Source organism: Anabrus simplex, chromosome 2 (genome assembly GCF_040414725.1).
Source record: "Anabrus simplex isolate iqAnaSimp1 chromosome 2, ASM4041472v1, whole genome shotgun sequence".
NCBI lineage: Eukaryota > Metazoa > Arthropoda > Insecta > Orthoptera > Tettigoniidae > Anabrus > Anabrus simplex.
This window is the reverse complement of record NC_090266.1, coordinates 608,804,441-608,832,240: the sequence shown is the minus strand read 5'-3', so window position 1 is coordinate 608,832,240 and position 27,800 is coordinate 608,804,441. Positions and strand designations below refer to the sequence as shown.

The 27,800-nt window shown below is 39.6% G+C and overlaps 1 protein-coding gene across 2 annotated transcripts in view; it reads right to left on the bottom strand.

Annotated features, from left to right (window-relative positions):
* The window catches only part of Cbs (Cystathionine beta-synthase), a 149,061-nt gene that overhangs the window by 29,357 nt on the left and 91,904 nt on the right, over positions 1-27,800 (bottom strand). For both annotated transcript variants that reach the window (XM_067140996.2, XM_067140995.2), the window contains exons 6-7: positions 21,928-22,207; positions 8,393-8,485 (exon numbers count right to left, since the gene is read on the bottom strand). In XM_067140996.2, coding sequence (XP_066997097.1) covers positions 8,393-8,485; positions 21,928-22,207 — 373 coding nt within the window. The remainder of the gene's footprint in view (positions 1-8,392; positions 8,486-21,927; positions 22,208-27,800) is intronic.

The following is a 27,800-nucleotide window of genomic DNA, read 5'->3' as shown; positions in this document are numbered from 1 at the left end:
AGACAACCTTTACTGATTGTCCATAGCAACACTTGGGTTAAAATATGAGGGAAAATTAAAGGCATAAAAGATAAATGCCCTGACCGCAACAGCAAATCAGGACTGTTATACTATTGATTTTTCTTCATTTTACAGCAAATGAAACCATTCCAATGTTTGGAGAACCAAGTCTCAAAAAGAAAATTAATTTCTTTTTACCCAGTGTTATCCCCTGATGAGAGGCTGAAGATTAAGCATACAGTTAGGTGATAACATCACTCCGTCTGCTTTGGAATATTGTTATGATAAGAGCAATTGTCTACTAGAAGTAGAATTTTTCATTTACAGGTTTTCATTTTTCTTCCACCACGAGTGAAAAATTTCATCAGTCATCTATGTTGCTTGATTATGGCCGTACTCGCATAGTAGGGAACTTACTCCTTTAAAACACCTTGGATATCTGTATTTTCCAAAAATCAAGAGGTGTGGGGGGCAATTTTTCTGTACCTGCAGAGTTATCACACAACATTGCTGTTATTCTCTTTTTCGACTTCTTCACACCAATGAATTTTCCAACTTTCAGTGCCAACATATCATATGGAGTCATTTTATAAAATAAGGCTATTTCATCAGTGTTAAATATACAGTCTGGAGCATAATCTTTCATAACTTCCTTAAACTGTTCCTCCTTCCAAGTTTCTACCAACTCCACCTATGCATCCTTTGCTTCCCCACTCACAGTACGATGGACGATTCTGTATCTCCCTCTAAAACAATGTAAAAATCCAGTGCTGCATTTAAAATTTGTGAGATGATGTGGAAGATCTAGCTTGAGCTAACAGCATTAGCCCTTCAACTCCCACATTTTTTTAAGACTGGTATCCTCAAACCATACATAAATAGCGTTGTTGATTTGTTCCAAGTCTCCAGCTCTTATTTTCTTTTGTTGTGGACTGCTGGAATCAGATTCAATGCTCTCAAATATTTTACTTCTGTCCTCAATGAAAGCGTATAGTCACTGATGGAGTAGTTCATTCCAACATCGGATTTCTTGTGACCTTTGTCTACTTCTAAAATACTTTATTTCTGCTTTAAAGAGAACTGTTCACATTTTTCCCTTCCCTGCTGAGTTAGCTGACATACTTGACCTCAGAATATAAATTGTACTGTATGTACAAGATATACTCTTTGCACAGTGAAATTAGCAACAAAGAGCCTACAGTTCAGATGTTCATGGTACAAAAGTACTCAAAATCCCTGTTATCTGTACATGAGATCCGGTTAAAATCACAGGATTGGTCATTCATTGTAATCCCTACAAATGTAATGACAAAACAGTTTTGCTAATTGTGCAATACGACGAGAAATACCCATATGTGGAAATACAGTAATGTACACATACACTTAGCTAGTAGTTCCATGCTCTCCCTGGACCTCCGTCAGTAGTACAAGGTTGACAGTAGACGAAGGATGGTACTGGAAATAATAGGATATTTATAAACTAGTGCGATTCCCAAGACATTTCCTGCTCATCTGTTACCCATACATCTCCCCATCCCTTGTAAGAATACTGTAATGGTGATTTTAGACGATGGCTTCATCTATACGCAGCTTATGTTCCACAATACACAACAAGTGGAAACATGTGCACAAAATAAATTTATTCAAATAGTCATATGTTGATGAAGGGACATTTATTTCTTTACATTCTAATGAAATGTGTGCACTACTGACATTCGCTCAAATAAAATTATTTTACGTTGCGACTTACGGAACTGTAGATGGGGATTAAAAATTTTTGCTCAACTGGTATTCATTGTACTGACATGTGACTGTATTAGACTTCCATGTTAAATATACCAAGCTGACTTCAATTTAAGTTCTCTGAATGTTATTTTAATTTGAGAAACAAATGTAATGACAGGAAGTTTGGGCTCTTGATTCACAGAGGAATTGATAGCCTTTCATGCATAGTTAAATTATCACTGTAGTAAATCGAGAACACCCCCTCCAGGTGCTTCTACAGTTGCACCAGGATAATCTAGGTTACTCGATACAATTGAAGATCCTCTACGTGGTGAGGGGGACTAGTATCTCCTTTCTTCAGATATTGTGTGGAGCCACAATGGTAACCAGACCACTATACAAGAAGGAGGAAGCTAAAGCACCACCCACCCCCTGTGGGAGGGGGTCGTAAGAACGCCTCCACGGTTACTAGCTCAAGTCAAGAACTTGGAAGTGGAAGCCTCACCCACACCTGCTAGAGAGGCATCCATGTTACCTCCACATGGGTGATATGGTGGTTCAGGTGAAGTGGGTACTGGCGACTGAGGTGAAAGCTCACTGTGGTGTGCTCGAACCAACACATCAGTTTGCCCTACGTAGCCTGAACAAACCGCGGGTTGGGAACGGGGCAAACCCAACCTGGGAAACCCATGGCTGTGAACTCAGTCATGGGAATGCCAAGTAGGAACCACGTGAGTAGGTCTACTGAAGGTGGAACAAATCTGGCCGGGTTCGGGCCAGGGGCGGACTGCTGGATGGACGGCTGAGGGGTGTGGCACCAGCTTTGGAGAGCCTCAGTTGCGAGAGGACAATGTCTGGCAGAATGCCTCATCACGGATGGTGAGAACGCCGCTCAGGACCCTAGCAGGGGCAAAAACCCTAATTCATATGGAACCATGGACATTCCAAATGAACCACCCAAACAAATACCAAGGGGAGCTATGGAAGTTCCAGAAGAGCATGTCCAGCAGCAGGCCCAAGAGGAGAATATGGAGAAAGAAGTCCCAGAAGGGCAGGCTGACCCCAAATCTGAAGAAGAAACAGAAGAAGCAACAGGAAAGCAGACTTCTGGACAAAAGGAAACAGGAGATTTCACTGAGAAAAACCTGAAGATATCTGCATCGAAACTAAATAGGATGCATATAGATAGACCACCTCGCACAAGTGCCTACTACAAGGAAAAGGAGGCGAGGAAGAAAGCCAAGATAGCGGCTGGGACTTGGGTGGAGAAGAAGCCAAGGAACAGGGATCGGCGAGATGCTATGCCAATGACTACGCCCAAAAGGCCATGGTCGGAGGAAACCACGCCATAAATTCAGCTACAAAACCACCCTACAAGAAACAGAAGGAAGAAATAGTCATGTCCTTCTCAGAAAGACTATCCTCAGTTAAGGTCGCAATAATACCCAGGACCTTTCCAGATGGAAAACTCAATGAGGACGACGTGAATGAATTGTCATCTGCTCTGATAGCACAAATTAAGCCACTGTCAGGTGGATGTCTTCCAGACTTCCTTGAGTCACCAAGTCTGGAAAGTGAAGATATGGTACTGTTCTGTGCAAATCCAGAAACAAAAAGTTGGCTGGAACAGACAGTATCAAATTGTGGCGGATGAAAAAAAGGTCCTGAACATGACGAAGGTCATCACCAAGTCCCCAACTTTTTTTTTTTTTTTTGCTTTATGTCGCACCGACACAGATAGGTCTTATGGCTATGATGGGACAGGGAAAGGTAGGAGTGGGAAGGAAGCGGCTATGGCCTTAATTAAGGTACAGCCCCAGCATTTGTCTGGAGTGAAAATGGGAAACCACGGAAAACCATTTTCAGGGCTGCCGACAGTGGGGTCCACCTCCTTTTGACAAGATGAAAGTGGAGGATGTTCTTGTCAGAATCAATCAGCACGATACCAAACTTCTAACACAAGAGTGGAGAGTGCTGAATGCCACTTCAATCGACAAGACAGGAAGAAAAGTCGTTTTGGCCCATGGTGAAAGAGACCTTGAAGAGCTAAAAGAGAGAAGCCTTAAGGCTAAGCTCAGACTCGGGCAGATCAAGTTTCAGGTCATCAAGGGAAAAACGAAACCCAATGTTGATAAAGATGGTGCTGAAGGTCCTTTAGGCCAATCTTCAGCATAAAAAAAAAAGCAGCTGTGGCCAATTTCGCCAGGATTTCATGTCTGGGGCTATTGATGTGGCCCTTATTCAAGAACCTTGGGTAGTCAAGTGCAGAGTAGCAGGAGTGGTGGAATCTGGAGGTATACTGATGTACAATACAACATCAGATATACCCAGAACATGTCTTCTTGTGAACAGAAAACTAAAATGTCTTATGCTGCAGGAACACTGTTCACGGGACTTATCCGTGGCTAAGATTAAACTTGGAAATTGGGAGGGACCCAGAGAAATAACCATAGGCTCTGCGTACCGCACATATGACTCAACTAATCTGCCCCCATCAGAAGTTGAGAACCTAATTTGCTATGCAAAGAGGAAAGGCGAACACTTAGTCCTTGGAGCAGATGAAAATTCACACCACACAGCATGGGACAGCACGAACTGTAATGCATGAGGTGAGTCTTCACTAGAGTTTATTATTGGAACTGAGTTGACGATACTAAACATAGGAAACAAGCCTACATTTATAAATAAAAATTGTAGGGAAGTAACAGACATTACACTAAGCACTACGCATATTGCAAACTTTATCAAAGACTGTAAAGTGCTGGAGGAACCATCATTGGCAGACCACCAGCACATCCAATTTGCAATAGATGCGAGATTATGTGGGGCTGAGATGTACAGAGACCCAAAAAAGAACTAACTGGGATAGATACAGAGAAGTTCTAGGGAAGGCTGTACAAAAAATTCCAACTAACGTGAGAGGACAGAAAGAATTGGATGAGGCAGTGGAACAATTAGAAGAGGCCATTATAGACTCATTCCGTGACAACTGTCATCTCAAAGAATAGAAAAATACAAAAAAAGTAAGGTGGTGGAACAACAAACTAGCCAAAATGAAAAAAGAGGTTAGGATGGTGTATAGAATATCATCTAGAAATGGTTTGTGGGACGTATATCATAGGAAACTCGCTGAGTATAACCTAGAGATACGGAAAGCAAAAAGAAAATCTTGGAGACTGTTCTGTGAGAAAGTGGAATCGCACACTGAAACAGCAAGGCTCCAGAAGGTTCTGAAAGCAACCCATATAAATCAAGTGGGAACACTGGACAAACCAGATGGGTCATTTACTCAGGCAGGGAAGGACATGCTGGAGATACTAATGGCGTGTCACTTTCCTGAGGCTGAGATGACAGAAGAAGAAATGGTTGAAACAGACACCAGAGCTCGAAGAGCAGATTGGAACTGTGCTAACAGAATAATAAAACATAACCACGTAAAATAGGCAACCGACACGTTTCAGATTAAATCCATGTTAGACGGAAGGAAGATAAAAGCAACCCTGTTTGAAGAAACTGACGGTTAGGGCTACCCGAGGCTGTGCTCAGGGAGGAGTTCTTTCTCCTCTGCTGTGGAACCTCGTGGTGAACAAAATCATAGCCATGCTCAACGAACAGGGTTTTTATACACAAGGAAACGCAGATGATCTAGTGTCAGGAAGAACAACTATCAGTCAACCCGAACAAGATAACTCTGGTCCCTTTTACAAGAAGGAGAAAATTAGAGGGAAAGAGATCACTGAAGCTCTTTGGGTAAGAAATAAGTATGGAAGAACAGGCACTGCACCTAGGTATAGTGTTAGATAAAAATCTAACCTGGAATCCACATATAGAAAGGAACATAACCCGGGCTAAGAACTTGCTGTATGCATGTAAGAGAGCCGTTGGGAAGACACGGGTCCTAAAACCATCAATGGTAATGGGGATATACACAATGATCATTAGACTGCTGATGGCCTATGCTGCAATCATGTGATGGCAGAAAGTAAGTCAAGGAAAAGTCAGCAGTAGATTAAATAGCCTACAGAGAATGGCAAGCACAGCCATAACTGGGGCTATGAGAACTACGCCGACAGAAGCCTTGAATACTTTTCTAAATCTTCCATCACTATGCAATTTCATAAAAGGACAGGCTAGAATGAGTTCGTATACTGGCACAATCAGAGTGCTAGAATGCACAAAGACCCAATCTAGGACACTGTAAAATTAAGAGTAATAACAGAGGAAGTTCTACACATGCCTTCTGATTATACGATACCAAAGTACAACTTCAAAAAACCATTTGAGACCCAGATAATAAAAAAAAAGAAGACTGGGATATCAACTAGTGGAATACTGATAGAGAAGATATAGTGTGGTGGACTGATGGCTCAAAGATTGTGAATGGCACAGGAGGAGGGATCAATGGGGGAAGACCTGAGAGATCAATCCAGAAGAGCCTGGGCAGACACACTACAATTTTTCAAGCTGAAGTGATAGCTATCACAACATTTCTTGAAGAAAATCTACAAATTAACTATAGGAATAAGAACATTTTCATTTTTACGGACAGCCAAGCAGCCACATAATATCCAGAATTGCCTGGTATTGCCATTCACTTCTCCTGAAGCTCTCAAAATACAACACTGTCAAAATAATATGGGTACCAGGGCATGCAGGTATAGAAAGAAGTGAAAAGGCAGATAAACTGGCCAGGAAAGGGGCAGAAACATATTTTGTAGGCCCAGAACGTATATGCAGGATTTCCTATGGGCAAGCCCGACACTACATAGGAAAATAGGTACAAAAGAAACAAATGGAGTACTGGAAAAATACTCCAGGATGCAGGCTTGCAAAGGAACTGATAAAAGGACAAAACAAGAAGCATACTAAAGAACTGCTGAAACTCAGCAGAGACAATATAAGATTGGTCGTAGGACTATTGACAGGACACTGCCATCTGAAAAAAATTGGAGTAATAAGAAACAATATATATAGGAAATGCAATGAAGCAGAGGAATCAGCTGAACACATACTTTTCAAATGTGATTCGCTGCGCAGAATCAGACTCTCCACTCTAGGACTACCGGGTGAAGAGAGAGAGAGAAAAAATTCAAGACGACCCAGTAAGAACAACCTGCAACTTTGTGAAGGGAGCAGGTATATGTACAGTAGGTGCGAATGAAGGAAAAGTATGGTAGCAAAAGATCTTAGAGGTCGACGCTAATTAGGAACTAATATTTAGAGGCCCCATGAAGAAAAGAAGAAAAATTGGGATCTAATACACATTCCAAACCAGAAAAGAATGAGTATTTTTTCCTGAAAAGCCAGTTTTTATGAATAGTTATAGATAAAGCCCATTTCACCTTGAGGAAGGCCTGGATTTTCACATCATTCTTCATCCCTCAGTGTCGCAGAACATTTGAGTGTCTCCCAACGGGCAGAAGTGATTCACGTGTGAGCACTAAGCAAATGCAGCAATCCAATTAAGAATTCACTGTTATAACAGTTTAGTTCTGATTATTTTCAAGCATTCGCAGTAGAGGCTATTGGAGAAGAGACCTTCCATACTTAAACGAAATGAAAGTGCCGTTCTTGTATTTGTATCGGTGATTTCACAATGCAATGAAAACTAGAGTACTGTTGCATCAGGAACTTTGAGCAGGAGAACGGAAAACAATAGTTCATAGATTCATTTAGAACAAATCCCAGGTTAATGTGTCAATTAGTTCATGAGAAAGAGGGCATGTACTTTGGCCTACTTTGTCCTCTGTTATTTGGTCTCGCAAACCAAGTACTCTCATTCCTTATGTTATCTTTACATTCCTGTTATTACTGCCTGATTTATTTAAACTTAATTACTTCTTCACTTTCATTCAAACTGCACCGTGACATGTTTCCACACCAAGCAATACTGCATCTCAAAGTGACAGTGAGCCAAGTAATTACGAATCGTACGAGGTTTCAAGGTGTTGAAAGAATTATAGAAATCCTTACTGTATCATGTCAACATGCCTATCAGTTGAAATATGGTGATTTATACTATCAATTCACATAGGGAAACATCCTGTAGTGAAACACACATCTGCTAGAATGCAGCAGAAATTGAAGACTATTTGCTCTCAAACGGAAGGAGATCAGGCTATTTCAAACTCTATAGAAAAAAAAAAAACCCACTGATTTGGACTCCTTCATAAACAGCATGAAGCTTCAGCTTTAAAGACATACCATTTCCATCTTGACAACTTTAAAACTTTACAAGCTAAAATAAAACGAAGTTAGGCCTACGGGGGTCTTTATCGTGCATGGAGTTCAGCAGCATGTGAAGAAAAGGAGGTCTGTAAGACATATGGAGGTTGGCGTCAAGGGATTAAGCAAGGAATTTTGTATCAGTTAAAGCAATTACTCCCTTTATTAGGAAATGATCCTTCTGAGATTCAACAAACAACCAGCAAACCATAGCACAGAAAGGTAAAATGTCTAGAACTCACTGTGGAAATGCTTGAAACAGATTACCTTCCCTTACATTCTTGAAATCTTTGTGTTTAGGCCCGTTAAAAAAATCATCATCATCATCATCATCATCATCATCATCATCATGAAAGCACAGTTTCAAAATTTGTCAACATGAACTTAACAGCAACAGCAACTAATTAACTAACCAACTATTTAAAAATAGGCATTAACTCACCACAGAGGAGACCTTCTTCCTTTATAAGTCGACGTGCCATCACCAGTGACTCTCTATCGTTAGACTTATACCATTTGTCAACAACATTTCGGTCTGAAAAAAAATAGTTCGTTTGCAATTCACCTTCTGCACAAAGAGCAAAAACATATAAATTTTAATGCAACATTCATTTTCCAAGATACCATATTTGCAGTCACTTTTATTATACGCCATTACCATATTTATCCTTGCCCCTATGTACGACCTGCACCCTGTTGTTGGAGGGGTAAAATGTTTTACAAATTGCGGATTCTGTATTTAACCCTTTTGCTCTCAGGCTATTTTCACCAGTCAAGCCCAAAACACTCGGGCCATTTTTCATGATTATGCATGTTAAAATGTAAAACATTGTCATATAAAGAAATCCCCATATACAAAATTGAAAAAAATCACAATAGTACACTATTTAATATCGTTTTAGGAAAAACATATCCCAAAATTGTTCATGGCATATTTTACTACAAAATAAATTTTGAAATTTGAAAATATATTACAAAAAATAAAAATCGGTTTTCAAATACTATAAAAGTAATCTGTTCTTTAGTGATGTTGTTCAGTCATTCTGAAAATAAGAGCATTTAATTCTGTACAACATGATGTAATTTTGTTTTTTGTATTCTTATTTAGTCACGAGTTATAGCACCTGACGTAAAGAACTGTACACGTACCTTCCGGAGTCAGCATTTTTGTGTTTTGGAAAACATTCTCCTATCATCCCTAACTGTAAAATCCGAATCACTCTTCTTCTTTATCTACAGCTTTTCCCACACCAGTGAGGTCGCGGGTGCGAACTGTGTCACACATGTGGATTTGGCTCTGTTTTACGGCCGGATACCCTTGCTGACGCCAACCCTATATGGAGGGATGTAATAACTATCGCGTGTTTCTGTGGTGGTTTGTAGTGTAGTGTGCTGTCTGCATATGAAGAAGAAAGTGTTGGGACAAACAAAAACACCCAGTCCCCGGGCCAGAAGAATTAATCAAAGGCAATTAAAATCCCTGACCTGGCCGCAAATCAAACCTGGGCCCTCTGAACTGAAGGCCTCAACGCTGACCATTCAGCCAATGAGTTGGACTGAAATCCTAATCACTATCAGCTATAAAGTCACTGTCATCATCTAAAGCATCTAAAATAATCCAAAACATCGGAATTATTTAGCCTAGAACTTGGCCCAGCCATTAAAAAAAATTAGGCCTACTCGTGGCACGAAAATCTAATAACACGAAATGTTACTCTAAAATTCACTTGAGAACACCGATAAATGTAGAATATAAACAAAATATACATACATACATACATACATACATACATACATACATACATTATCATTATAGACTGTTATGCCTTTCAGCATTCAATCTGCAAGCCTCCGAGTATTTACTAAACGTTGCCACAATCCTCGATTCATGTTTGTGGGTTACTGTAGTCACGTCCTAGTTCGTGAAACATGGGCAACGGCTGAGTGGCCTAGTAAGTGGTCCTGAGAGTCGGGATAACAGTTGCTATGGAATGGGAGTGGGCATCTCGGACATATTCCGAGTCATGGCCCTCCTTGTGCTCAGGCGGCTAAGACTATACAATTCACCGGTGTTCCATAACCCGTTAGCGGAGAGATCCTCACTTGGACTATGTGCAAGTAGGGTAGCATCCTGCTTCATGAATTTACCGAGCTCAGAACATTTTTAAGCAAGCCTTGGACCTATGGGAGTAATGGAGTCCCACTCCCATTTGACAGGCGAGAGACTCCTTGGAAACAACTTGGCGAACAAAATGGAATTCGAAGGGGAGCTATCATTATTAATGGGGCTTATGGAAGAAAGAAGGTAGAACTGGCTGAGTCAGCAAAGAGGATGCATCTGGATGTGCTAGGAGTACGTGACATTCGGGTAAGGGGAGATAATGAGGAAGAGATTGGAGATTATAAAGTGTACTTGACGGGTGTTAGAAAGGGAAGGGCAGAGTCTGGGGTAGGGCTCATTATCAGGAATACCATTGCACGCAACATAGTTTCTGTTAGACACGTAAATGAGCGAATGATGTGGGTAGATTTGTCAGTTGGAGGAATTAGGACTAGAATTGTCTCCGTGTATTCACCATGTGAGAGTGCAGACGAGGATGAAGTTGACAAGTTTTATGAAGCATTGAGTGACATCATGGTCAGGGTCAACAGCAAGGATAGAATAGTGTTAATGGGCGATTTCAATGTGAGAGCTGGGAATAGAACTGAAGGATACGAAAGGGTGATTGGTAAATGTGGGGAAGATATGGAAGCTAATGGGAATGGGAAGCGTTTGCTGGACTTCTGTGCTAGTATGGGTTTAGCAGTTACGAATACATTCTTCAAGCATAAGGCTATTCACCGCTACACATGGGAGGCTAGGGGTACCAGATCCATAATAGACTATCTTAACAGACGTTGAATTCAGGAAATCTATTGGGAATGTACGAGTTTTTCGCGGATTTTTCGATGATAAAAGCCACTATCTGATCTGTAGTGAACTAAGTATCTCTAGGCCTAGGGTAGAGAAAGTCAAATCTACCTGCAAACGAATAAGGGTAGAAAATCTCCAGGATGAGGAAATTAGACAGAAGTACATGGATATGATTAGTGAGAGGTTTCGAACAGTAGACAGTAAGCAGGTTCTGGATAGGGAAAGTGAATGGGTTGCATACAGGGATGCTGTAGTAGAAACAGCAAGGGAATGCCTAGGAACAACTGTGTGTAAAGATGGGAAAAGGCGAACATCTTGGTGGAATGATGAAGTGAGAGCAGCCTGTAAACGTAAAAAGAAGGCTTACCAGAAATGGCTCCAAACAAGCGCTGAGGCAGAGAGGGATTTGTACGTAGATGAAAGAAACAGAGCGAAACAAATAGTTGTTGAATCCAAGTCGTGGGAAGATTTTGGTAATAACCTGGAAAGGCTAGGTCAAGCAGCAAGGAAACCTTTCTGGACAGTAATAAAGAATCCTAGGAAGGGAGGGAAAAAGGAAATGAACAGTGTTTTGAGTAATTCAGGTGAACTCATAATAGATCCCAGGGAATCACTGGAGAGGTGGAGAATATTTTGAACATCTTCTCAATGTAAAAGGAAATCTTCCAGGTGGTGTTGCAAACAGCCAAGCTCATGGGGAGGAGGAAAATGATGTTGGTGAAATTATGCTTGAGGAAGTGGAAAGGATGGTAAATAAAATCCATTGTCATAAGGCAGCAGGAATAGATGAAATTAGACCTGAAATGGTGAAGTATAGTGGGAAGGCAGGGATGAAGTGGCTTCATAGAGGAGTAAAATTAGCGTGGACTGTTGGTAAGGTACCTTCAGATTGGACAAAAGCAGTAATTGCACCTATCTATAAGCAAGGGAACAGGAAGGATTGCAACAACTATCGAGGTATCTCATTGATTAGTATACCAGGCAAAGTATTCACTGACATCTTGGAAGGGAGGGTGCGATCAATCGTTGAGAGGAAGTTGGATGAAAGCCAGTGTGGTTTCAGGCCACAGAGAGGCTGTCAGGATCAGATTTTCAGTATGCGCAAGGTAATTGAAAAATGCTATGAGAGGAATAGGCAGTTGTGTTTATGTTTCGTAGATCTAGAGAAAGCATATGACAGGGTACCGAGGGAAAATATGTTCATTATACTGGGGGACTATGGAATTAAAGGTAGAGTATTAAAATCAATCAAAGGCATTTATGTTGGCAATTGGGCTTCAGTGAGAATTTATGGTAGAATGAGTTCTTGGTTCACGGTACTTACAGGGGTTAGACAAGGCTGTAATCTTTCACCTTTGCTGTTCGTAGTTTACATGGATCATCTGCTGAAAGGTATAAAATGGCAGGGAGGGATTCAGTTAGGTGGAAATGTAGTAAGCAGTTTGGCCTATGCTGAAGACTTGGTCTTAATGGTAGACTGTGCCGAAAGCCTGCAGTCTAATATCTTGGAATTTGAAAATAGGTGCAATGAGTATGGTATGAAAATTAGCCTCTCGAAGACTAAATTGATGTCAGTAGGTAAGAAATTCAACAGAATTAAATGTCGGATTGGTGATACAAAGCTAGAGCAGGTCGATAATTTCAAGTATTCAGGTTGTGTGTTCTCCAGGATGGTAATATAGTAGGTGAGATTGAATCAAGGTGTAGTAAAGCTAATGCAGTGAGCTCGCAGTTGCGATCAGCGGTATTCTGTAAGAAGGAAGTCAGCTCCCAGACGAAACTATCTTTACATCGGTCTGTTTTCAGTCCAACTTTGCTTTACGGGAGCAAAAGCTGGGTGGACTCATGATATCTTATTCATAAGTTAGAAGTAACTGACATGAAAGTAGCAAGAATGATAGCTGGTACAAACAGGTGGGAACAATGGCAGGAGGGTACTTGGAATGAGGAGATAAAGGCTAATTTAGGAATGAACTCGATGGATGAAGCTGCACGCATAAACCGGCTTCGGTGGTGGGGTCATGTGAGGGGAATGGAGGAGGATAGGTTACCTAGGAGAATAATGGACTCTGCTATGGAGGGTAAGAGAAGTAGAGGGAGACCAAGACGACGATGGTTAGACTCGGTTTCTAACGGCTTAAAGATAAGAGGTATAGAACTAAATGAGGCCACAACACTAAACAAAATATAATAAACAATAATCTATTTTTAAAATGGAAACAATAAAACGAAGCAAAACACATATTTTGAAGCTTAAATGAGACTGTACTCGCAAGCAGCACACTTCAACTCGCCATGCGGTAAATATACACGGTTTGATAACTTCATTTGTTCCAAACAGGTGAGCTTAGTTTCTCTATATCTCGAGAAAAGTGTAAACTAAATCCAAAAGCTACTATTGCTGTCTTTTCCTGACATCTGGGAGCCCATTAGGGTACTAATACAGCCATCCAAACACAAAGCCGATAGATCGGCACGCTGAGTGTTTTAAGCAATACCACTCGAGCCGATAGATCGGCTCGCTGAGCGTTTAATCCTTTCAAACCGCGTACGCACAATTGTGCGGGTTCGTATTTTATTTATGTCTGAGCTTATCTGACGTTTTCTTGGCGCTAGACCGGACTGCAGTGCTTGTGCGGGACACGTAGCATGTACTTCAGCTGTTTTTATTTAGTACTTTACCACCAGGGGGCAGGAAGAAGAGTTTTAAAATACAGTTCATTAGCAAGGTGACAGGAAGCAGTAGTGCCTAAAGTAAGTATTTATTTATTTATTTATTTATTTATTTATTTATTGCATTCATATTAATCTAGAAGCTTTACTGAATATCAGAATATAATCAATGAAGTGTGTAAATTGTGTAGCAAACGTAAATTGTGAACTTACAACATCGTACGTAATACCATGAGGTTTTGAATGTTGATACGCACATATGTGCGGGCTAGGTTTCCTTGCAGGCAATGCATGCAAGAGTGCTGGGTGCTGTCACAAAAAAGGACTGTGAAAGCAAAACTCGTACTCTACATGAGAAATGTAATGTATAAGATTTTAGTAGTTTAAAATCGTTCCACACTGTAAAATAGAACATTTGATCATGTACATGTGCATATTCACATGTACTGAGTTGAATTTTTTTAATTTTTTAATTTTTGCAAGTAGTGAATGAAGTCCTGACACGCACAATTGTGTGGGTTCTGTTTTTCAGCCGATAGTTCTTATTTTATAAAATAAACTGTAAAACATGTATTTTAGAGCATTTTAGTAAGTTTTTGACGTTTCGACACCTCCAGATTTCTTTCAGGTCTGACGACAAGTTGCTGCAGCCAAAAGGGCAGTAAAAGCAAACCTCTTCCTCAATGTAGAAAATGTAACCTTTACTTGTGTTTGAACGAAGATTTAATTGTTTTAAATTATTCCCCACTGTAAAATAGAACATTTGATCATGTACATATGTATATTCACATGCATTGAGGTAATTTTTCTTTTTTGTAAGTAGTGAATTAAGTCCTGACACGCACAATTGTGCGGGTGCTTTTTGTCAGATGTTAATTTTTATTTTGTAGAATAAACTAAAAATATATGTATTTAAGAGCATTTTAGTCGGTTTTTGATGTACAAACAAAAATTCACACTGCCAGTTTTCTTTCAGGTCTGAAAGGGATAAGAGTTAATCATATGTGAATGTTTATTCAACAAATATAGGTTAAAGTATCAGCATTAAACTATCAGGGAGCTTACTACATGTAAGAACACTGATAACTGTTCAAAACTTGCTTTTTAAAGCTAATTTAATCTGTCTGGTGAATAAATAAAATACATTTCAAACGTAGATTTACTCAAGTTACCTCTGTATTTTGATTTTGTGAACTTCAACAAAGAAAATGTTTGCTCGCACCTACATGTAGTCCCAAAAACATAAAAAAACACTGTGCAAAGTCTTTGATCTTTGGGATAGTTCTTTTGGGAGATGTTTGTAAAATTGAATAAGGCTATTTCTTTGAACTTGTCCTTAATAGTGTTATCAGCTTGCAGAACAATGAAGTCCATTAGTAATGCCAGTTGACATCTTCAATTTAATTAGAAAAAGGGCTCTGGAAAATCCTAAACTACCTAGAATGTACATCTAAGTCTGAAAACAGTTACTTCAGATCACCAAGAACTTTCATTGTTAACACGAGTGAACACTGAATCGTGAATCATGTTCACTCTTAACTGACAAAGTGTGCCAACTTTTCATGTGGAATGTAATGTTCAAAAAGTTATCAGTTTCTGACTAAATTCTCTGACATGTGTATAACAGTCACAGATAAAAATTGACATTTAAACCCAAAATAAATAAACATGGAGACTTAGTTTCACCAGGGTTTCAGGGCTACCAACACGCTATCACTAATCATCACTGCTCTCATATACAGACAGGTTTCCGGTATTTTTAGCTCAAAGCCACGAGATCCAGCTTTTTATTATAGCTTGTGACCATTAGAAGCAATCCACACTGTGCTCAGCTGCTGCACTGCAACCTTGAAGGGTCTGTTCACACAAATGTCCAATGGCTGAAAGAGAGATGTAAGCCTATTAGGAATGATAACTAATTCATTCTTTTTTCTCCTTAGTAACTCGTGGACATTCAGTGCACTGTGTCCATGGAGACTGTCCAACACAAGCATGGAAGGGTTTAGGAGTGCACCTAGGCATTGCTGCCACACTACTTTCCCAAGACCCCGGTCCATCCACCCTGTTTCCTGTGCTTTTACAATAACACAATTTATCCTCAAATCCAGCATAGTTTCTTGTTTGAAAACTAGCTGTTCCTCATTCCCTCCAGTCCAAATACTCCTTTTCCGTTTCTTGTTTACTGTAATGTCTAAAGGCATCTCAAAATACATAGGAGTTTGATCTGCATTTCCAATTTGTGACATTGTATAAGAACTTTCCTTTTGCAACTATATGATGAAACACTAAAAAAATTCAGTATCTTGCCAAGGTATGAATGTGGAAGATGTGGAGCAATAGAATTACCACAACACAAACTTAATCCATTACCAATACTTCAATTCATGAATGATAGGCTTTAACATTTCCAGTGTTGTTTTCCCTGAAAAAAACTGAAATGCTTTGAGTTGGCAAATCTCCACAGACTGATATGGCATAACCAAACTGTTGTTTGCTTGTGACATACTCCAGTAACTCTTCTTTGAGATTTGGCCATAACTGGCTTTTTTGCCACAAAATGCCCTTCTGTTGGAGTTACCATCAAAAAATAAATCTTTCTTTTTTTCCCACTCTTGGATACAGTTTCATATATGTCGTATTGTCCACCCACAGCATGCTTTGCTATTATTTCTGCTTCAGCAATAACTACCAGGTTTTTGCACACTGTAAATGATAGTAGCCACTTTCCTTTACCGGTATTTATTTTAACTTGCATTCCTTCACCATATGCAAAACACCACATGCAAAACGCACTTTAAATGCACGTGCTGACCAATCGCTGAAGATACTTATACCGCTGACAGGACTGAGAGGCACCGGTATTTCATGTTATCTCCCTGTCCTGCAGAGTTCCGCGATCTCCAGATGTCGTGTACAATTTAAATATCATCAAGATCCGTACTAACATTCACATCAATAAGAAAACAAAATGAAGGTACACCTATTCAATACCACTTAACATGATGTCAAATTACTTATACAATGGGACTGGTTTCGACCCAATTATGGGTCATCCTCAGTCATGGACTAAACTTGACAATATACAGTGCAAATGCAATCAAATTAACACTTACAAATATTATGTACATATTATTTTGCAAATGAGGCAAAAAAAAAAAATCTCAGCCTATAATACTATAATAAGTGAATTTAAAGTACACTAGTCGAATTTGGTCATGTAACATTATATGAAACAAATTCCAAATTGTATGTTTGAGAAGTTCCACATTTCCACCACTTTAAAACCTTATGATTTTTCTTAGATTAAAATAATATTAATTTATTTTTAAATTACTCAGGAAATTTTTTGTTTTTCATAGAAAATTTCTTCAGCTGTGATCTTGATTTACAGTTAAAATATGCACAAAAACACGTTACATAAGTAGTCGGCGGCGGCTGCAACTCGTGTCTGAGTAAACATATTCTACAGCAGTTTACATTTTCACATTCACAATGCTTTGTTTCATATGACTTTATAGCCCTATCTTTGCATGAAACATACGTCCACACAGATCACATGGAATGGCAGGGGGAGGGCGGGGCTGAGCTTGACGGAGCTTCTGTGCTTGTCCTTTATCCTCTTCACGTCGTCGTCGTTCCTCTTCAAACACTGTAACTGATGTAGAAACAATTGGGCGCTTAAGTGTACGATTCTCAACAAGTATATCCCAGGATTGAGTGTTAATTCCAGCTCTTTTCACAGTATGCTTTAGCTGAACCTTGAAATGTCTCAAAGGGACTCCATGAATTCTTGAGCCCGAGCAGAGCTCACCATAAAGGAGCTGATGAGAAAGCCTGGTTTCCTCATGCAACGGATGTGCCCTATCTATCTGAGACGATAGACAAAGATGGTAGCCTCAATGCTTATAGCATACGCTTTCTCAAGAACTGCAAGGCTGGTGACACATAAGTAAAACACAATTAACCACTCTCATTAAAAACAATTTGTCCTTGACAAGATGAAAGGTCTAAATATCTAAAGAGTCTCTGGTTTTTTCTTCAATGTCACTATTTGATAACTCTTGACATGAAAGATGTGCTATTCGTAAAATACCACTTGGAAAATTATCCCAAGATAAACGGATCTTAACATTTCTTGATAAATAAACGAAACAGTAGTGTACAACTATGCAAATTTTTGTGACATTCATGTGATGTGAATGGAAAGGGGAAATTTTCTTGCCATATGAAACTGCAAAATGACCTCGATAATGTTGCAAGATGGACAGTAGGCAATGGTATGATGTTAAATGGGGTTAAAAGTCAGGTTGTGAGTTTCACAAATAGCAAAAGTCCTCTCAGTTTTAATTATTGCATTAATGGGGTGAAAGTTCCTTTGGGAGATCATTGTAAGTACCTATGTGTTAATATAAGGAAAGACCTTCATTGGGGTAATCACATAAATCATTTTGTAAGTAAAGGGTACAGATCTCTGCACATGGTCATGAGGGTATTTAGGGGTTGTAGTAAGGATGTAAAGGAGAGGGCATATAAGTCTGTGGTAAGACCCCAACTACAGTATGGTTCCAGCGTATGGGACGCTCACCAAGATTACTCGATTCAAGAACAGGAAAAAATCCAAAGAAAAGTAGCTCGATTTGTTCTGGGTGATTTCCGACAAAAGAGTAGCGTTAAAAGAATGTTGCAAAGTTTGGGTTGGGAAGACTTGGGAGAAAGGAGACGAGCTGCTCGACTAAGTGGTATGTTCTGAGCTGTAGTCAGTGGCGAGATGGCGTGGAATGACATCTGTAGACGAATAAGTTTGATTGGTGTCTTAAAAGTAGGAAAGATCACAATATGAAGATAAAGCTGGAATTCAAGAGGAAAAATTGTGGCAAATATTCGTTTATAGGAAGGGGCGTTAGGGAGTGGAATAACTTACCAAGGGAGCTGTTCAATAAATTTCCAAGTTCTTTGGAATCATTTGAGAAAAGGCTAGGAAAACAACAGATAGGGAATCTGTCACCTGGGCGACTGCCCTAAATGCAGATCAGTAGTGACTGACTGACTGATGTAACATTTCCATTGGTATTAATCTAAAATGAACAATCCTAAAATGTCGTCTCACTTCATACTCAAACTGTAGAGAAAAGGGATAAGGGTATCGTATTATCATATTATGCAATATTGATACAAAGGAACTTAATAGCCAGTCAGTTGTCTCTGTCAGTTGAGTAGTAGGCCTACCACACAGTAAACCTGATCACTGCTTTCATTTAGTTATTGTCTTGTGCCACCAACTTCCCTGCTACCGGCATGTCGTAATTCCAAATGATGTCATCTTCACTGCCATCTCGTTAGCCATGCGCTTCCATCAAGAGCATTCGAGGTCCCATCTTTTTGAAACTTTTAAAAATAGTTTTGTTCTCAACTATAGAGTCCAAACAGTGAGAATCTATTCCTAACTGGTTTCTGGAAATGGTCTCTGATATTCCCAGATGGTGTTTGTGTAGCAGAAACCACCCCTTCCAAATAAATCCGTGCTGTAGAAAGCGTATCAAACCACCAGATGATAATTAGCATATGTTACAAGTTGTACTTCCGAATATAATACATAGTGACTGGAAGCATTCTTTGGATAACTGCGGCTGTTGAAAGCCAGACCCTTATTTTGAAGTATATTTCATGCTTGTTCTCTACATTTATCACATCAAGATTTACCTAAACAGCTGAAATTGAGATAAGAGAGACAACACTTTTAGGGTTATGTATGCTGTCATGTGCCCGGATAATGCCAGAAGTTCCACGACGGAAAGTATAAAAATAAATAACAGCAAAGTTTGCCGTATTTATGTATATCTACAGGTGTGGCGGTAATGCGTTTTATTATCATAATATTTAATTTTGTATGTTCGTTGCCTCCACTTAATTTATTAACACATAGTATGTTCTGCTTGGTCTCTATGAAAATCGTTAAAAGTACGTGGGGACGTAAAATCAGTATTACAATTATTTTTTAGGTATGTTGGCGAGTAAAACAATTGGATTGTTTTTATCACGTTTCAAACCTACTTCTCTCCAAAAAATACCTACATTGGCCCGAGTTACGAGATATTAAACGATCACTTTGTTAATGATCTCGCCTGCTATATTAATAAAAACAACGCCCCCAGTGGAGGGGAGTTGCATGTACCATTTTTATCGCATATCAACCTTCCAGCCATTCTTAAATCTCTGACAGTACGGTACTGGGAATCGAACTCAGGCTCCCGAGAATGGCAGCTAATTGTGCTAACCTTAACTACAAAACAAAGACATATAGCACGACTGATGCGTGCTTGCAACGCGTGAGTTAGGCACAAAACTATTCACCTATTTGTGCGACGTCATCAGAGCTGCAGTAGGCCCATGCCACGGAAGCAGACATTTCTTAACTACGAAACACAGATGTATTGCAGAACTTTGACGCATTTTCACTGCACGACTCATATGGACAAAACTATTCACAAATTTGTGTGATATCATCAAAGCTGCAGTAAGGCTAGTAACCACTTTGAAATTTAATCATTGTTCTTCTCTGACAAATTACATTGGATGGAGGGGAGAGGGTGTCTTGTATGCGAGATTTATTTTTTTCATTTTTTCTTTTACAAGTTGCCTTACGTCGCACCGACACAGATAGGTCTTATGGCGACGATGGGACAGGAAAGGGCTCGGAGTGGGAAGAAAGCGGCCGTGGCCTTAATTAAGGTACAGCCCCAGTATTCGCCTGGTGTGAAAATGGGAAACCGCGGAAAAACATCTTCAGGGCTCCTGACAGTGGGGTTCGAACCCACTATCTCCCGAATACTGGATACTGGCCACACTTAAACGACTGCAACTATCAAGCTCGTTTTATATTTTTTTTATTTCATTAGTCTCAAAAAGCCAGGGGGGATCTAATACGTGAGGGTGTCTAATACACGAGTAAATACGGTACGTCATGTGTTTTAGCAGACCCACCATTCCAGTATTCCAGACAATTGTATTAATTTTATGTTACATTGTTTTTAAAAAAATGTGTCGGGGTTACACGAGTAAATATGGTATTACAAAATGTTCGCCTCCCTGAATGGTGTTTTATACAAACTACAAGCCTGATTGTAACATGAAAACAGATGTTTTAGCAGGAATAAAAATTGGAAATGCTACTAAAAGACAGCCAGTTAGGTTATGTAAATAAATAAATAAATAAATAAATAAATAAATAAATTAGAAAAGGTCTATGATAGTGTCCCCAAAGCAAACGTTTAGAAAAATCTTACATAGGAAAGGCACTGAAATAGAAACAACTAGTATAATAGAGGCAATATAATTTAATGCTGCTGTTGTGTCAAGGCGTAAGTGGGCAAGGATAGATGGCTTGAAATTCAAACTAGATTAAAACAGGTAAGTCTATTGTCACACTTTTTAAAATTGCGATGAATATCATGAGAGTAGCAAATAAAGAACACACTGCTATTTGCTAATGTTATTTTGATTTATGGAAATGAGGCAGATTACAAGAGCTGTTGCTGTTGAAGAATGGAGAATAAAAATCAGTTAGGAGAAAATCAAGACAAGATTATGACGAGAAGAGGAAGAGAAAAACAAAACAAAACTGAAGACAAAGTATTGAAGCGGTGGACAACTTCAAGTACTACAAAAGTTATTCCTTTTCGCTAGCTGTTTAAAGTTGCACTAAAGAAGGTAGTTTTTTTGGTTTGGACTAGAAATGCAGTGAATATGAACTGATGGTACAGCCCCAGAATTTGCCTGTCTACAAATGGGAAGTCATTCAAAACTACCTTCAGAGCTGCTGACAATGGAGTTTGAAACCACCCTCTTCTGAATGCAACCTAACAGTTACACATTGCATATCCTGAAGCCAACTCACTCGGTTCATAGGAAGTGAATTAATGGTGAATTCATGGTGAATTCAGATTGGATATGAGAATTGCAAAATGGTACAACTTAGAAATATTTTCTATAACAGAGTCTACTCTAGAACAAACAATGCAGGGGGAAAAAAAAAAAAAAAAAAAAAAAGCTATAAAAATGTGCAATCAAAATCTAGCCATACACTAAGAAGGATGAAAAATTAATACAGGCACAGGAATAGAAGTTCTGAGAAATGTCTTACAAAAAACAAGGAAAGACAGAGTGAATGATTATACCTAATGAAATTAAATAAAAGTAGCAACATTGACTGATAAAATGGATGAATGTATATAACCTGATTTGGACATGTTAAATAAATGAAAGAAGAAAGACAGCCAAAACAAACCACGGAGTTAGTTATAAATCAAAGAAAAGAAATGTCCAGAGTAACAATATTGTGCTAACCCACATACAACTGGATTAGGCAAAATGATGATAAAGATCTATCTTACCTAAAACTGTAGGTATGAAGTCATAACCTATGCCTTCCACTTCGTAGAAAGACACATCTGTTTTATTCAAGTCTTCTGGAAGAGCTAAAGTAGAGCCCTCAGGATCCACACCCACAATAATGCAATTCGGGCATTCTTCTTTTAGTCTGCGGCCAATACCTGTTATAGTTCCTCCTGTGCCTGCACCACATACAACCATATCTACCTTCCCATCACACTGCTGAAGAATTTCATCCGCAGTCAAATCGTAATGTACTAAGGGGTTTCCAGGATTACGGTACTGTAAGGCAAAAGCAAAAACATCTATGAGAGAACAAAAATAAGCATATTTATAAAATAAAACTACAGAACCATCTGCAGTCTGTGCCACACACTGCTTAAAGTAATATCATCTACACTGTACACTCTCTTACCAAATTCCAACCAACGGAGGGGGCTTTCATGCATCAACATTAATTAGTGTGTTATCATACAGCCCGGCTCGATAGCTGAATAGTCAGCATTCTGGTCTTAGGTTTAGAGGGCCTCAGGTTCAATTGTCAGCCAGGCCAGGAATTTTAACTGCATATGGTTAATCCTCTGGCTTGGGGAATGGGTACTGGTGTTTGTTCCAATACATTTCTCTTCATTTACATACAACACATCATACTAATAACTACCACATGAACATGCAAAAGTGAATACATCCCTCTACATAGGGTTAGCATCAGGAAGGGCACCTGGACATAAAACAGGGCCAAACCCACATCAAGTGCAGACCCCAATTAATTGGGAAAAAGACCAGGAAGAAAAGAGCGTATTAACCTACAGGGGAAAGCAACTTGCATGATTCTCTCCACTACAGTACGTAGCTGAACATTTCTTCTTCCATGGCACTAGATAATAACCCCTGTTACAATAAAACACTGCTGAAGATGTCACCTTCAAATACTAGATGCATCTCTTCAGAATTTATGAAGATGTTGCTGATCACTTCTTAAAGAGGCTCAGCTGCACGATTAGTGACATACACAAGACTATACACTGAGCTGATAATCATGAAGTAGAGTCTAGATTATCTGACTGTGGATTAACCACAGTGGTTTACGAAAAAAACAAAAATCAAAGAAAAGTTTCAAGAATTCAAAATTACTGAACTTGACTGTACATCACAAAGGACTGCCCAAAACCGTCATGTTGCAAGTAGTGAATGTGGTGCTCCTGTCACTATTTACACACAGAACCACCCACCCAACACCAGTAGTCAATAACACATTGTGCACCTCATGCTCGGGCTCCTTCCTAGTTTTCCACATCACAATATCTGATGGCATAATAAGCTATACGCCTAGCTCAATTTACGTCAAACAGGTCATTTTCTGGAAGATATTCAAGCACATGGAGTATTAACCTTTTCACTGCTGAGATGAAGTCTGTCTGGCAGGCTGAGTGGCTCAGATGGTTGAGGCGCTGGCCTTCTAACCCCATCTTGACAGGTTTGATCATGGTTCAGTCCAGCGGTATTTGAAGGTGCTAAAATATGTCAGCCTTGTGTCGGTAGATTTACTGCCACATAAAAGAACTCCTGCGGGACAAAATTCTGGCACCTCGGCGTCTCCGAAAACCATTAAAAAAAGTTAGTTGGATGTAAAAACATTATTATTAAAATCTGTCTTGCAAAACTGCTCATGCTGACAACAACAACAACGTTAATAATAATGATGATAATAAAGTACCAGTGTTAATAAAAATAACTAAAGCACAAAAGGTCTCCACCGTCATCGTCGTCGTCATCATCATCATCATCATCTTCTTCTTCTTCTTCTTCTTCTTCTTCTTCTTCTTATTCTTCTTCTTCTTCTTCTCCTTCTTCTTCTTCTTCTTCTTCTTCTTCTTCTTCATTTCTAGTTTCCACTGTGAATCAAGGACCTCTACATTTTTCACAGTTCCCCCAAGACGGGAACACCAGGTACTGTGCGTCACTTTTGAGGGATGCCCTAACCGTTTCCAAGGCCTCGACTCACTCTCAGTCATTTTATAAGCTATTAGTATGATGGGCTTGCCACATCCAAAGGCATTTTATACTTACTAGTCCCTGACATGGTGAAACAGATGTCTTTTTTAGCTGCTGTGGTATTTCCTCCATCAGTGGACCATCAGCCCTCCTAAAAAGCCTCATCTGCCCGAAGCCATTGGCCTCCTAAGATTGTATTCGTATTTATCCCCGAGTCCAGGATTGCCTCTTCTGCTATCTCCACAATGCCAAAGTCCACCTTCTCCACTGTACATGCTGTTGAAGTCTTCACTCGTTAGCCTGAGCTGGGACCCTTATCAGATGTTACAAACCAGGTCAGTGTGCTCCGGGACTCACATAGGCAGGGTGCGCCACTCCCTGAGTAGGGTTGTATATGAAGAGGGTCCCTACCCGCTACCTGCCTCTACTGACATGGTTAATGATGATGATGATGATAATAATAATAATAATAATAATAATAATAATAATAATACCAGTCAAGTTGGCTGTGTGGTTAGGGGCATGCAGCCGTGAGCTTGCATCTGGGAGACAGTGGGTTCGAACCCCACTGTCGGCAGCCCTGAAGATGGTTTTCCGTGGTTTCCCATTTTCACACCAGGCAAATGCTGGGACTGTTCCTTAATTAAGGCCAAGGCCGCTTTCTTCTCATTCCTAGGCCTTTCCCATCCCATCGACGCCGTAAGACCTATCTGTGTTGGTACGACGTAAAGCAAAATTGTAGAAAAATAAAAAATAATAATTCTCCGCAGATTCCACAGTTAATATAGCACAGTATCATATATGCTACCATAATGCACAAATGAATCAGCACAGAGAACTATAAATGAACCTTCAATCTGTTGCAGAGAGCCAGCTGCATATGCCAGCAAAGTCTGAATGCTGTATGACATCAGCACTGTGAGTACTGCATAGTTATAATAGGACAAATATCACACTTGGAATATTATGGGTGAAGCAGAGTAGCAGTCATTCTCTGCACTTGCAATATTGTGAGTGCAGCAGTGTGAAGTTTAACAGGATTTACCACTCATAAGGAGAGACCATAATTATAATGTCGCGGATTTTGTTCAAATTTCGAGAGGCTGATCTACATCAAAAACAAACAGATATGTAGTTGTCAGCTTGCATTAAGGAGATAGTGGGTTCGAATCCCACTGTCAGCAGCCCTGAGGATGGTTTTCCATGGTTTCCCATTTTCACACAGGCAAATGCTGGGGCTGTACCTTAATTAAGGCTACATCTGCTTCCTTCCCACTCCTAGCCATTTCTTACCCCATTGTCTCCATAACATAAAGCAACTTGTAAAAAAATAAAATATAAAAATGTAAACAGAGATGTGCCCAAGGGTTTGTGCCACCAACTCTTATTCCAAAAGAAAATGGCCCTTGAATGTAAAAACCTGTATACCTGCTGGCATTTTGCATGCAATTATCTGTTACCACTGCTGGTCAAGGGACAAGGGTCTGACTTCTACATGGGACTCTCTGGTTCAATGCATTCCTATCTCTCATTTTTTACCTGTTCCTTTTATCCATTTTTATCTTTGTCCATTTGGACTAGGAAATGCACAGATTAAGCATAAGCTGCATCATAAACTTGTTCTCTCTTGTCCCATCTTGCATTCATGCCTTGAAAAGCCATCATCATTATCACCATCTTCATCGTCTCTTATCATTTTGTCGTAGAATAACTCAGAGCAGGTTAGCATTGTCAGGTGTAGCATACCTGTGTATGATCATCAAACAAATATGTAAATATGTTATGATTTAAACATTTATTAGAACGTGGACATGTTTCTTGTATAAGTTGTAGAATATTATACCTCATATTTTGTCACAAAAATTAGTAATCATCAATAATTACCAGTGCCTTTTCAAGTATATTAAAGAACTGAGAGAAAGAAAAAGGAAAAAATAAGAGGCTGGCATTGGAACTCAATACGACCGTGTGGCACTCAGGCATGCTGACCACTAGACTAGCAGTGCTATAGCTACTCGCATGCAAATTACCAACATGTAAGCAAGCTGTTAAATTTAATGGGGTATTTTCTCATTAAATAAGGGCCAACGGCACAAACACATGGACACATATCTGTTTACCCACCTCCCAAGGTTTGAACAAAATCAGTAAGACCAGAGCTGTTGCCTCCTCTTGTCACTAATACATAAACTCATAAGACCGCATCATGAAGAGCCGCTACAAACTAACAATGCACCAATGTAGCCCATACTGCACCAGCCTGTACGATGTATGACGTGTTAGAATTCAGCTGAGTTTAAGAAGCAAGTTTCTCATTCGTTGATTTCTCTTGGTGCCAAGCATAGTCCGAGAAACTTAAACATGTGGAGTTCATAACACAGCAGAAGCAGTAAATAGTACATAAACTTGAAGATGACAGTTCTACACAGCATCTGCCTTTGGCTTATGGTGTGAGTGGAACAACAATTGAAGGTATCTGAAATAACAAAGACAAAATAATACAATTTGTGAGCTGCTCCGACTCATCTAGCGGTTTGTCAGAGAAGAAATTAATGAAAATGTCTACCTATGCAGAAATGGATAAAGTTATGTTCGAATGGTTTTAACAGAAATGAGCAGAAGGCATGGAAGTATGGAATAATATGCTTCAAACATCCCTATTTCACCCCCACCCCCCACCATGTCTTACAGAAAGACAAATTTAACGCTTCGTCTGGTTGGCTAATAACATTTCAACCATCATTAGATACTGTATATTTAAAAATTTGAAGTGCCTTAACTTAGATGTTAAGCTCATTTAAACAATCATCACCTGTATTTTATCACAGCTAATTAACAAGCGAGTTGGCCATACAGTTAGGGGCATGTAGCTGTGAGCTTGCATTCAGGAGATGGTCAGTTCAAATCCCACTGTACGCAACCATGAATATGGTTTTCCGTAGTTCCCCATTTTCACACCAGGCATATGCTGGGGATGTACCTTAATTAAGGCCATGATCATTACCTTCCTGATCCTAGCACTTTGCATACTTGCACGACCAAAAACCTTTGATGTGATAATGAGATGTTAAACTATTAGCAAAAATACTTCAGCTAACTGATTCTTCAATATGTATTTCACCTCATTTGTGGCTTGTGGTTTCTCTACCCCCAATTACCATGGGAAATAGAGTCTACTGTAAAAATGGTGTTCGTTCTACACCCGATAAATACTTTTATGGTTTTCAGAGATGCCAAGGTGCCAGCATTTTATCCTGCAGGAATTCTGTTATGTGCCAGTAAATCTAGCAACACGAGGCATTTGAGTACCTTCAAATACCAATGGAATGAGCCAGGATCAAACACACCAACTTGGCCTCAGAAAGCCAGTACTGTCTGAACCATGCAGCCATGAGGCTGATACTGATGCCCCAATATCATGTGAGATAAAATAAGGCCCATTTTGTGCATAGGCTTGTCAAGATGGCTATCGCCCAGTCAGAAGGCCTGCAGGTATCAGAGTCCCATCAACATGACAACATCCTCAGTCATATTGCTTGACTTCTGTTACAAGGTACGCTGCCCCTCATATTAAACAGCTCTTCAGTTGCCCATGAGGCAAAGAAAACCCCGTTCCAGTTCTCAGTCCAGAATTAAAAGAATTAGAAACCCTGCACTGGCTGTGAATCAAACCCAGGGCTTTCAGATAAGAAGGCAAGCTACCCCTATACCACGGGACTGGCAATACATAAGCCAACCCTCGTCAAATAACAATTTGCTGCAGCCTTCCAGAAGCAACATACACACTCATGGCATGACTATATCTTCCGGTGTCGACTTGTTGATCATGAGAATGTTTAAAGTTTATAACTGTTAGGTTCTCCAGTCTGCCAAACCTCAT